Consider the following 11,738-nt stretch of genomic DNA (forward strand, 5'->3'; position numbering starts at 1 on the left):
AATTTCATAAAAAAAAATCTTTGATATTCGAGACGCAGTTGATAAATTAAGAGAACATCTGTCTGAATGCCCAAGTAAAAGTGTTGTGAATGACAATGGACTCATTGTAATTAAAGATTTTTATTAAAAAAAATTAGTTTCTCCAGCGTTTTGTTATTCAGTCTATTTCTTTTTTTGAGGCAATTTCCCCCGCCTTTGAGAAAATCCTCTCACAAGGCACTGAAGAGGCCGGTGTGCACAACGCCTGTGTGGCTAATATAAATAGGTGAGGGAACGTTGCCTGCATGGACTTCCAGTATAAGAGCGGGTCTTCCGTACGCGCAACGTGTCCTGCTGACATATAGCGCTGCACCTCCGAGTGCGCATCAACAGTGACGTCTTCCATCTTGTGGATATTTAACGCAAAGTAATGCGCCAATAACTCGATGCTTGTTTTGAGCGTCCATCCTGTTGACAGATGCGCTTCCTTATGAACACAGTTTGGCGCGCGACCGCTGTGTCGACACGATTCTGGTAGTGGTCACGTGACTTTCTCAAAGCGGTACGCGCACCGACACGGGGTTTGCCCTGGAAGCTCGGCGCGCGCATCGACTCCTCAGTGTCGCTGGACCAATCACTACCTAGGAGAAAAGAGATGTGAATTTGGTTTTCGTCACTCACTAAACGAACATATGTGACAGTTCCATAGCCTCCTTTGCTGGCGTCAGAAAAATGATGTAATTGTGCCTGCTTTACAGCTCCAAACCCAGCTGGTCTAATACACCGGTCAACTTTAAATGTAGCTAGCTGGCCCAAGTCCTCCAACCACCTTCTCCATCGCTTTAAAATGTCTTGTGGCAAAGGATCATCCTAACTGCAGCCCCTTCTACACAGCTCCTGTTGCATTATTTTGGCCTGAAGGGTCACTGGCGCCAGGAACCCCAGTGGGTCGTAAACAGAACTGTTGACTGATAGCATCCCACGTCTGGTCAGAGCCCGCTGCTTTATTTCCAATCCAAAGACAAAATCATCCGTCTCCACACACCACTGAAGACCAAGCGCTCTTTCTCCTAGAAGCTTGTCATGGTCCAAATCCAACATCTTCAGCTCTTTGGCTCTCCACCCTTCAGAGATGGCTTGCAAAACAACATGACTGTTGCAAATCCACTTTTCCAAAGCAAAGCCTCCTTGTTGACAGAGAGCAATGAGGCCCTGTATCAGCTGGATAGCTTCGGTGACAGTGGCTGTGCTCTTCATACAATCATCAACATAAAAGTTCTGTTGAACAGCTTCTATAACAACCGGTAGGCACTTAGACTGATTGTCTTGAGCCATTCTTCTCAGAGCATAAGCTGCGCAACTTGGTGATGAGATGGCTCCAAATAAATGCACCATCATTCTGTAAGGGACTGGTTGTTGTGTTGTGTCTCCATTAGGCCACCACAAAAAACGTAGAAAGTCCCGATCCTCCTCTGGCACACAGACTTGATGGAACATAGCTTGAATGTCTCCCATGAAGGCTGTTGGATGTTGTCTAAACCTCATGAGGACGCCCATCAATGTGCTTCTGAGAAGGGACCCTTGCAGCAGCTCCGTATTCAGGGACAAGCCTTTAAACGTGGCACCGCAGTCAGACACGACACGCAGTGTTCCCTTTCTGGGATGATGGACACCATGATGGGGAATATACCAAACTCTTCCTGAATCAAGGTCTCTTTGATCATCAGGTACTTGTTCTTGTAACCGTTGTTGGGCCACAGCAAAATTGTTTGGTAAGAAGACATCTTTCTTCTTAATAGGTAAGTTCATAGTATACTTTCCATCCTGTAACTTGGCAGATGTTTCCATTATATTGCGAGACTGCTGGTCTTCTCTTGACATTTCCTGGCTTTCCATGAGCTTCTCGCAGAAATCATGATTATACTGGTTCATTAGCAGCTCCTCCAGCCTGCTGACACCAATTCTATTCACAGATACGACAGAAGCTTCCATCCTACTATTCCCATCCAGTGGGCCATTAACCACCCAGCCGAGCGCAGTTTTGACAGCATACGGACCATTACCTTGACTATTAATAACTTCCCATGGCTCCAATAGCTTGGGTGCATTGATCCCGATCAACAGGTCAACCTCGGCTTGAATGGTCGGTACCTGTATACCTGACAAATACGGCCATTTAAGGAGGTCTTGAGATGTTACCATATCGTCTGTAGTGACTGGCATTTGCGCCTGTGTAAGCACTTCCGGCAGTGGATGGAACTGAGAGCTTTCCAGGCCGGCCACCTCGAGATTAAAAAGTGAAAAGGCATGACTCATCTTTGTTTGACCCATTGTTCGTATCAGGACTTGGGTTCTCTTTCCAGAGAGGTTCAAGCGATTCATCAGTTGTTCAGAACAAAATGTTCCGGTGCTGCCTGGATCCAAGAATGCATATGTTAAGATCACACAGTCACCTTTGGCAGCTTTTACTTTAACGGGCAGCACTGACAACATGGTGCGACAATTGCCGGCCCCTGTATGTCCACAAGTTGTGTGAGAAATGGGAATAAGCTCTGGTGTTTCCAACTCTTGTTGAGGAGCAGTTGCCTGTCTATTTATGTGCAACACTGTTGGATGATTTTGCTTGCAAATGTCGCATTTCAATCTCATATCACAGTCACGGCTAATATGTCCATGACGAAGGCAGCCAAAACATAAACCTCTTTTCTTCAAAATAAACAGCTTGTCAGTGTGTTTCTTTCTTCCAAACTGCTTACAATTTTCCAGCAAATGTTCCAGTGAGCAAAAAAATACAACGGCCATTTTCATAGTCTTCGAAGGAGTGTGGCTGCTTAACCTTGGGAGGATCTGTCTCAGTCACGGTACTGGCCACCACGTTCCCCTTCACTCTACTGCCCGCATATGACCTGCCTTGACCTATTGATGTTGAGTTAGGGCTGTAATCATGCAGATCTCCAAAGAAGGGGTCCGAAAGAATTCTTACGTGCCGCTCTATGAACTGTACCAAGTCAACAAATCCAGCTCTGTATCCTGTTGATTCCATGATGTCATAGGCCTTGCCACGCCAATGTTCTCGTAATTTATAGGGCAACTTGGCCAAGATTGCCCTCAAGTTCGCAGGCATGTCCAGTTCCTGCACATACTCCAGCTCCTCCATGATGTTGCAGCAGCCGCGTAGAAATAAGGAGTAACTGTGCAGTGCCTTTGTGTCATCTGTTTTTATTGTTTGCCATGACAGAGCCTGACTAATGTATGCAGTGGCCATTTTGTAAGGATTTCCAAAATGATCCTGGAGCAAAGCCTTGGCCACGGCATAACCACGATCTGAAGCCATGTGTTGACAACTTCGCACAAGTTCCTGAGGTTGCCCTCGGGTGTATTGCTCCAAATAATACAAACTGTCTGCTGCGGCTGCTTTACTTTCCACTCCTTGCTCAAATGCTTTAATGAAAGTTCTGTAGTGCAATGGATCACCATCAAATATTGGAATGTCTCTTGGTGGAAGTGTCATTGAACGCTGTTGGTTCATTAAGGCTGCTGTAATCTCAGTTTGTCTGCTCATAATGGTCAAAAGGTCTGCAGGAACCTGTGAAGTGGTTGATGAATGAGCTTGCACATCATTTTGTGTTGACCGTACCTTTACTTCCATTGCTTTCCCATTTTGCTCCACCAAAGGGTGCTCCTGATTTGTGTTCCATTTCCTTTGTTCCAGGAGGTTATGCTGTTGCTTTATATTTGATGCAATAAATTTCTTTGGCCTCACATCCGCTGCTTTACTTTCCATTTGTGGCATCCTTAATCTCTCCCTTTGTTGTGCTGTTTCTATATCATCATGATGAGGTTTGAACTCTTCGACTGTGGGGTTTAAACCTTGTCCATTCATTGCTCCATTTTTCTTTACAGTTGACTGCGCTTGAGACTGGCCCTCTTCAATGGCATTATAAATGTCCATCCGCGCTTCAAATGCCACCAGTTCCGCCTCCAAATCAAGCATCTCCATTCTTCTCCTTAGTTTTGCTTCTTCTTCTTCAATAGCATGTCGTTGTTCCAATATTTTCACACGAGCCAGCACTGCAGCTCTTTCCGCTGCTGCCTTTAGTTTAGCAGATTAAGCAGAGGACTTGGTACTTTTTTTGCTAACCCTGCTGCTCACGTTTGACACACTATCTTCAGGAGAGATTTCATCATTAGCATAACCTTTATCGGTTTCTTTTATGATTTCTTGTATTTGTGTTGAACCTTGAGAAAGCCATAGATTGACCCTTGAAAAACACTCATTGTTTGGGATCATTTTGGCTTTAAACCATATTTCGTGCTTTTCACCCTCTTCAACAGACAACAAACCCATCATTGAATCATGTAAATTTTTAGCATCAACACACAACCCTTTCAACTCATCAAGACCATTTATCACCTTGGTTTTATCACCACAAGACATGAATGCATTCAATTCGCTTCTAACTTTACTTTAGTAGCGCTACATATACATCTCGTTGGGCGCCTTAGCTGTAAATCCACACGATAACGTCGGTGCTCCAATCCACTCGGTGGTCAGCAGCACTCCTCTGGATCAGCCATGATAGCAACCATCACGGCTGTCTGCGAAGTCGATCAACGCCAGCTGCTCCTCCACACACCGGCTTCCCTGATCGTCCCACGCCGTCTGCCGTGCTCCGTCGTTTCCTCCAACACAGTCTTTGTTTGGGCAGGTTTTTGACAATGTACTAGCCAGTATACTAGTAGGCTAGTGAGGTATTGACTGTCTGTTTGCTTAGATTGGCTTGGCTTGACGCGCTGGCGGCTTTGCTACCTGTGATTGCTTTGCGATGTTATTCACCACAGAGTCCATGAGTATCTTGTTAAAAGGTTAGGTTTATTTATCAATCGTCAATATTAAAATCAATCTAAAACGCCATAAAGTTGCACACGCTCCGCACAAGCGGTCAAAAACCTGTATGCCCTTTAAGTCCGTACCTGGGCATACCTTCTTCCTCTTCCCTTTTATATAATCAGTCAGAGCGCCACACAGTGCTCAACAAAAGTAATACACACACACATTTGACCCCTATTTGGCGTCTACACCTGACATACCAAAACCTTTGAGAGAAACTGAGCCGATTTGCGTTTCTCTTTCTGGTTCTTTTCATAGTTCAACTTCTAGTTTAGTTTTTCACCTTTTCACACTGCGTAATGAAGGCCAGTTGAGCAAGTGGAACAAGTGATTTTATTGATGACTGTGGAAGGTACCGATTTCATAAGCAGTTTCTTCTCACACCGTTTCCATTAAGTACGATTAAAAAGACAACTGAAAAGCATAACGTTAACAAATGTTATTCCAGGCAAAAGCAATTAATTTTATTTACATGTTTGAAGTAAACACACAAAAAAAAAAACATCACTCAGACACAATGGTTCTTCTGGCACTGATCACATTGGCTTAATGTCAATAAAAAAGCTTTGCAAAATTCAATACATCATATTTTATTCAAAATCACATTTACATCTTACCACAAAGAGTCAGTTCCTTCAGTTTTTTGTTTTCTTTTTTTAAGCTTCAAGGATCGCTGCTATTCTCACCAGCACAATCGTGTCTCTTAGCACTCCGTTTAGTGGAGAATTTTTTAGCACAAACGCTGCAACTGAATGGCTTGTCTCCACTGTGCGTTCTTGTGTGGATTCCTAAATTTGACTTTACAGAGAAGCTTTTGCCACAAACTGAGCAGGAAAAGGGTTTTTCTCCACTGTGTATTCTTCTATGTTTAGTTAAATCTTGCTTTTGAGAGAAACTCTTGCCACAAACTGAGCAGGAAAAAGGTTTTTCACCACTGTGTGTTCTTGTGTGTCTTGTTAAAGTTGACTTATTCAGGAAGCTTTGGCCACAAACTGAGCAGGGAAAAGGTTTTTCACCACTGTGTGTTCTTGTGTGTTCTGTTAAATATGTCTTTCTTGAGAAGCATTTTCCACAAAATGAGCAGGAAAAAGGTTTTTCACCACTGTGTGTTGTTGTGTGTTTTGTTAAACTTATCTTATGAGAGAAACTCTTGCCACAAACTGAGCAGGAAAAAGGTTTTTCTCCAGTGTGTGTTCTTGTGTGCCTTGTTAATTGTGCCTTTTGAGAGAAGCTTTTGCCACAAACTGAGCAGGAAAAAGGTTTTTCACCACTGTGTGTTCTTCTATGTTTTGTTAAAGTTGACTTATCAAAGAAGCTTCTGCCACAAACGGAGCAGGAAAAGGGTTTTTCTCCAGTGTGTATTCTTCTATGTTTAGTTAAATCTTGCTTTTGAGAGAAACTCTTGCCACAAACTGAGCAGGAAAAAGGTTTTTCACCACTGTGTGTTCTTGTGTGTCTTGTTAAAGTTGACTTATACAGGAAGCTTTGGCCACAAACTGAGCAGGAAAAAGGTTTTTCACCACTGTGTGTTCTTGTGTGTTCTGTTAAATATGTCTTTCTTGAGAAGCATTTTCCACAAACTGAGCAGGATAAGGGTTTTTCTCCAGTGTGTGTTTTTGTGTGCCCTTTTAAAGACAACTTTGAAGTTAATGAGTCTGTGTGACATGCCCTTTCACCTTTGGCTTGCCCATCATCATCATCATCATTTTCATCATCATCATAAGTATCATCATCGTGATGAGCATCTGATAATGTGTCCTCATTATGTACTTGTGATGGTCCCCATTGGTCTTCATCACCTTCTGTTGTCACGTGACTACTTGAGATGCTGCTTGGAGGCTCCGCCCCTCTGTTGTCCTCACTCTCATCCTTGTTTTCATCTTCAGTCTTGATTGGGACTCCGTTCACTGGTGACTTGTTGATCTCCTCCTCCTCCTTTTTGATGTGAGTCAAGTCTGGCTCCTCTTTCACAGAACAGAGATTGTATTCACTGACGTCTGTCGGACACAAAAAGACAAACACACATTTGGTTTGGTCAAGTCAAAGCTCATGCGGTGACTTTGTCTTATTTTCTACAGTGCTACCTTGACTTGTGCCTGCCGCATACGGAGCAATGCGTGCGACTCCAACTTGGACCGGACTATGGGGGCATTTCACAAAATTACGTCCGACGATGTAAACCTCCTTTTAGCAGCACAACAGTGATAAACGAGCATTTAAAAAGGAAGCACGTTGCGGCTGATGCCCTATTTCATTCCTGACATAGTCACAGACGTTTCTGGAAGCGAGCTGAAGTTAGCACACACAGGCTATTGTGTGCGTCTGATGGAACACCTGTTGTGGGACCCTAACTTATTGATGGGGACCACTGGGGGCCATCGCAACATAATTACATCGATAAAATAGGAATCCTTCAAGTGAAATATGTTTACAAGTATTTCATTTTGCATTTAGAGATAGTTTCATCGTGGGTACTTTTTTCTTCCATTATAATCTGGATCCGTAAAAGAATTAAAGGGGCCCTGGAATGAGAGTGGCTATTTATTGCATGATTTACGTTTGTTTGTTTTTTTTTTACCCAAAATGACATTTATCCTGCTAGTACATTCCGACATTCCCCTTTTTCCTTTTTTTAAATAAAATTTCTGTTTCTAAATCAAATTTAAAACAAAATTATGTTTGAAGAGACAAAATCCCTTCACATAAGCATTAAGCAACAACACTTTCACTCTGACTTTCATGTTGACATATTTGAATAATGACTGTTTATATTAAAGTTATCCAATACATATTCAAATTAGACTAAGATACACCATAATATTTGAAGAGTTCACTAAATTATTTTGGAACTGCAATGATGCTTAACTGCCAAAGGGTGTCAGGAATGAGTAACAAAGGAACACAAGACCTCCCACTGATACATCATCATTGTCATTTGGATAAATTACCAGGAACTATGAGATGCAAACCACCTGGGCCACAGGAACTTTATTACCAGGAACTAAATGTTCCTGGACTTGTTGGTAGAAAAGGGGGTTTTGACGTTCTCCCTTTTTAAGCCCATAGTAAGCCAAAGATGCAGATGCATTCCTTGCAGCATGCGCTTGTTCACTGATGAGATCCGTGCAACCCTGGATGGATGCATTAAATGTATTTTAAATGTTTGGATGAAGTGAAACTATGCACACGTGCACAAAACAGTGCAGAGCCACCCGAGGTTCATTGACTCTCATTCGACGAAGCCAGTACAAAGTTAATAAATAAATAAATAAGACCAATACGTACTTGATTTTTTTTAAAAAACGTAATATTTATTTAATTTATCCACTAAAATTGATCAACCGCCATTGATGTTTTCGCCGCAGTGTGCACATTTTTTAGAGTCGGGCAGAATTCCTTCCGTAAGGAATTGCTTGAACAAGATATAAAAACCAGAAAATGTAAAATGTTAAACGAGTTCAAATTTTATCCTGGGAAAAACATGGAGTTCACCCCCCACTATTGGTTTTTCTTTGGCATCCATTTTCTGCACTGATTACATTTGACATAAAAAATTGATCAGCAGACCTGCAAGTAAAAGGCAATATTTAAAAATAAAACGGCAATAACCTTGAACGATTTCCCCAAACAACTTAATGTTGTGATGCATATTTCTAACGATAGAAAGTCGTTCTATACAAAGCAAAAGAGAGTAAGACGTGTACAAACCTGCTTTGTGTAGCACAACACGAGGCTGGTTGCAAACTTCGTCCAGCAGTTGAAGATGTTGCTCGTTCTCTTCTTCTTTTATTCCACAAAGTTCCTCTTTGTACTTGGGCGTCGTTCTTGCACACATTTTCAAATGATAATTCCAAAAAATCCGCACTTGATCTCTGCTTGGCGATGAGTCATGTGCCTCTTTTTGTTAGCGGCTAGCTAGCTAACAAGCTAAGCTAACTACGCCGAAAAGAATCAACGCGCGAAGATGAGGTTTTCGGGACACAAAGACTTAATGAATTATGTCGTAGTCCTTTAGAGTAGCACTGGACATCCTATGAGAAAATTACAGTCAGTTCCACACAAAATCAGAAGAATTTAGCGGTGGGTGTTTTTGTTCCGGCGTGGACGGATCGGTGGATGTGGTCGAGGTCCTTCGGAAGCTGCGCGCTTGCTAATGACGTCATGCTGTAAGCACGTATTTTTCAAATATATTTCTTTGCCTCTGTGTTTGTTTTAACACCTGGCTGTTCTCTTGTAATATATATTCTATGTAATATTTTAATTCGGTTGATAAAAAAATGTAACAAAATAATTAAAATAACGCCACAAAAGCGAGTCAGCTCCGACGTCACTTCCTCCCTATGCCCGGAGAAGCCGCTGCTGGAACAGCAGTGGGAAGGTTACGTTTCTCCTACGGAACGAAGCAACAATGCTGTGGTTCAATCGGGCTGCAAGATTGTATGGATATAATGTCTGCATATACTAGCAGTGCTTCTCAATTATTTCACGCCCGCCCCTACCAAGAAGAAAAAGATTCGCGCCCCCCCACCACCAATTTTTTTTCTGTCTTTGTATATTGAGATTAGATTGTCAATAAAATATCCCTTAACTAACCTAAATTGATAAGAAATATAATTTTGAGAACTATTATAGTGAGGATCTCGAAACTCAGTACTCTGTTGTGCAAATAATGATGAGATGATAAATACTTGTCATGTCATTTCATTATCCTCACCGCTTATCCTGGCCAGGGTCGCGGGAGGGTACTGGAGCCTATCCCAGCTGACTACGGGCGAAAGGCGCACTACACCCTGAACTGGTCGCCAGCCAGTCACAGGGCAGACATAGACACCGTCACTGAGTGGGAACTGAACCCACGCTGCCTGCACACAACTCAGGCGAGTGTACCACTCCACCATCAGTGACATGATAAATATTTACTAATACGTTTTTTGCCAAAAACTTTATTAACATTAACAAACACAGTTATTAATACGTACATAATATAGAAAAGACAAAAAGAAGAGCCAGGGGGATTTAAAACAAAAATTCTATATGAATAACATAAAGCAACAGCTTTAGTATTGTTGGAGTTGAGTCACCGTGGAAATGAGAAGTATTTAGTAAATCAACTTTTAAAAGCCAAACTTACGCCAATGCGTGTTCGGTTTTTGTACTCAAGAAGAAAAGGGTCAAATAAAGACTCAACAACTGATTAGAGTTCCGATATTTAGTTTCTTCCATTTCTGGAGTTCAGGAAATAGTACAAAGACAGATATCTGGGTGGCTTTTTCTTAATCTCACGAGAAACTGCACTCGGGCGAGCACAGTCAAAAAATGTGCACCATCTTTCAGCCCAGCTTCAGTTTTTAGAGGAGTTTTTTATGTCAAGAGTAATGTAGGTTGAATCGGTTGAATCGGTCGTCCTCGCTCCCTCCCACGGCACGGGTCCACGTCCAAGGGAAGGTCCTCCCCAGGTTAGTCATCGTCTGGATAGTTGATTCCCGTCTGGTCCCCAAGACTGGCACGCCAAGGCTGGCCTTCTCCGGCGGGTAGTCTCTCCAGCTGGCATTGCTCTGGAATCTTGTCGGTGTGCATGTGTGCGTGTGTATGGGCACATGTATATGCAGGTATACGTGTATGTGCAGGTGTAAGGGTGTGTCTGTGTTTATGCATGCGTATGTGCATGTGCTCTGATCTCCAATTGTTCCGTCTTTCAGAATGTGTTTTTTTATAGCGTCTGTGTGACTCCTCCAGTGCCCAATTTGGTATGTTTGCATCTCTACAGCCAATGTGGAGAATGTGCTTTGTCGTATTTGACCATGAAGTGCTGTGAATGTGAATGCAAGTCATGGAAATGCTATGTGTGCAAATTTGTTCTCACTACCCAAAATTTCAATAAAGTTCACACATTTAAACTAAGTACTATAAATTTAGCATATGAGAAAAATACAATAAATCAGAAAACAGGACTACAATCCAAGTTATTCTTGTGACCCGTGCTTCTAGTTCCATTTGATAAATGCTTTTTGTTTCATCAATATTTAACATATTCCGTAAATATGAACCTGCTAAATTAAATAATTGACCTTCTGTCCTGTAAGTGTTTAAAATAATGCCAGCAATCAAAATACAATCCTTCATTTACCATTGCAGTCGTCTTATCATTGCAGTTGTCAGGGTCGCCGGTCGGCGAGGAGGAGGTGGACCCAGAATGCGAGGAAGCTGGAGAAGGTGTAACTGAAGCAATTTATTAGGGGACCAAAATAATGACAGACAACGGGGCAGGGTGCAAAATAAGAAAGGCGAACTTAACGTGGCAAACTGGATCACAAGAGTGAGGAGCAAGGACAGGGACAAATGCTAGTGGGCGAGAGCGTGGGCGAGAGCGTGGGCGAGAGCGGGGGCGAGAGCGGGGGCGAGAGCGGGGGCGAGAGCGGGGGCGAGAGCGGGGGCGAGAGCGGGGGCGAGAGCGGGGGCATGAACGAGATCAGAGAGCGATCGCGACAGTCCTTAACGGAGCAATGCACCGCCAATGAGTTGTCGGAGTGAGGTGTTCAAATAGTCCAGTAATTAGGGGAGCAGATGGGCATCAGATGTGTGAGGGTAACGGGGAACAGGTGCGTGGCTGGTGGGGAACGAGTGCTGGAAGGAACGCCCCACTCAGCTGACTAAATAAACAGAATGAGCACATGGCAGGAAGGTGAAGAAAATAATAACAAAAACACTGACATGACCGACACAGGTTATGACAGCAGTATTTTTTATCATTGCAGCATTTTATTAATTTTCCCTCTGTACCATAGACAGACATTCGGAGTGTTTCCTTACACTTGTAAATGTTGTGGGATGTAAGTGTGTATATGCACATGGGGATTTGTGTATTTAC

The 11,738-nt window shown here is 42.8% G+C and overlaps 1 protein-coding gene across 1 annotated transcript; it reads right to left on the reverse strand.

The window, feature by feature from the left end:
• Positions 1–5,533: 5,533 nt before the first annotated feature.
• On the reverse strand, positions 5,534–8,729 carry LOC148342323 (uncharacterized). The gene is made up of 2 exons (XM_088288137.1): positions 8,579–8,729; positions 5,534–6,867 (listed from the first exon to the last, which is right to left on the reverse strand). Exons 1-2 carry the CDS (start codon positions 8,703–8,705, stop codon positions 5,534–5,536), a joined length of 1,461 nt encoding a protein of 486 aa, XP_088144263.1. The 5' UTR covers positions 8,706–8,729.
• Between the last annotated feature and the right edge of the window lie 3,009 nt (positions 8,730–11,738).

The sequence above is a fragment of the Idiotropiscis lumnitzeri genome, chromosome 2 (assembly GCF_059441095.1).
Source record: "Idiotropiscis lumnitzeri isolate Australia: NSW breed Sydney's pygmy pipehorse chromosome 2, RoL_Ilum_1.0, whole genome shotgun sequence".
In the NCBI taxonomy this organism is placed as follows: domain Eukaryota; kingdom Metazoa; phylum Chordata; class Actinopteri; order Syngnathiformes; family Syngnathidae; genus Idiotropiscis; species Idiotropiscis lumnitzeri.

Excerpts from the sequence above, each read along its gene's own strand:
- LOC148342323 (XM_088288137.1), bottom strand. The coding sequence starts at position 8,705 with ATGTGTGCAAGAACGACGCCCAAGTACAAAGAGGAACTTTGTGGAATA. Across the intron at positions 6,868-8,578 it reads TGTTGTGCTACACAAAGCAG|ACGTCAGTGAATACAATCTC; the intron begins GTTTGTACACGT and ends TGTGTCCGACAG.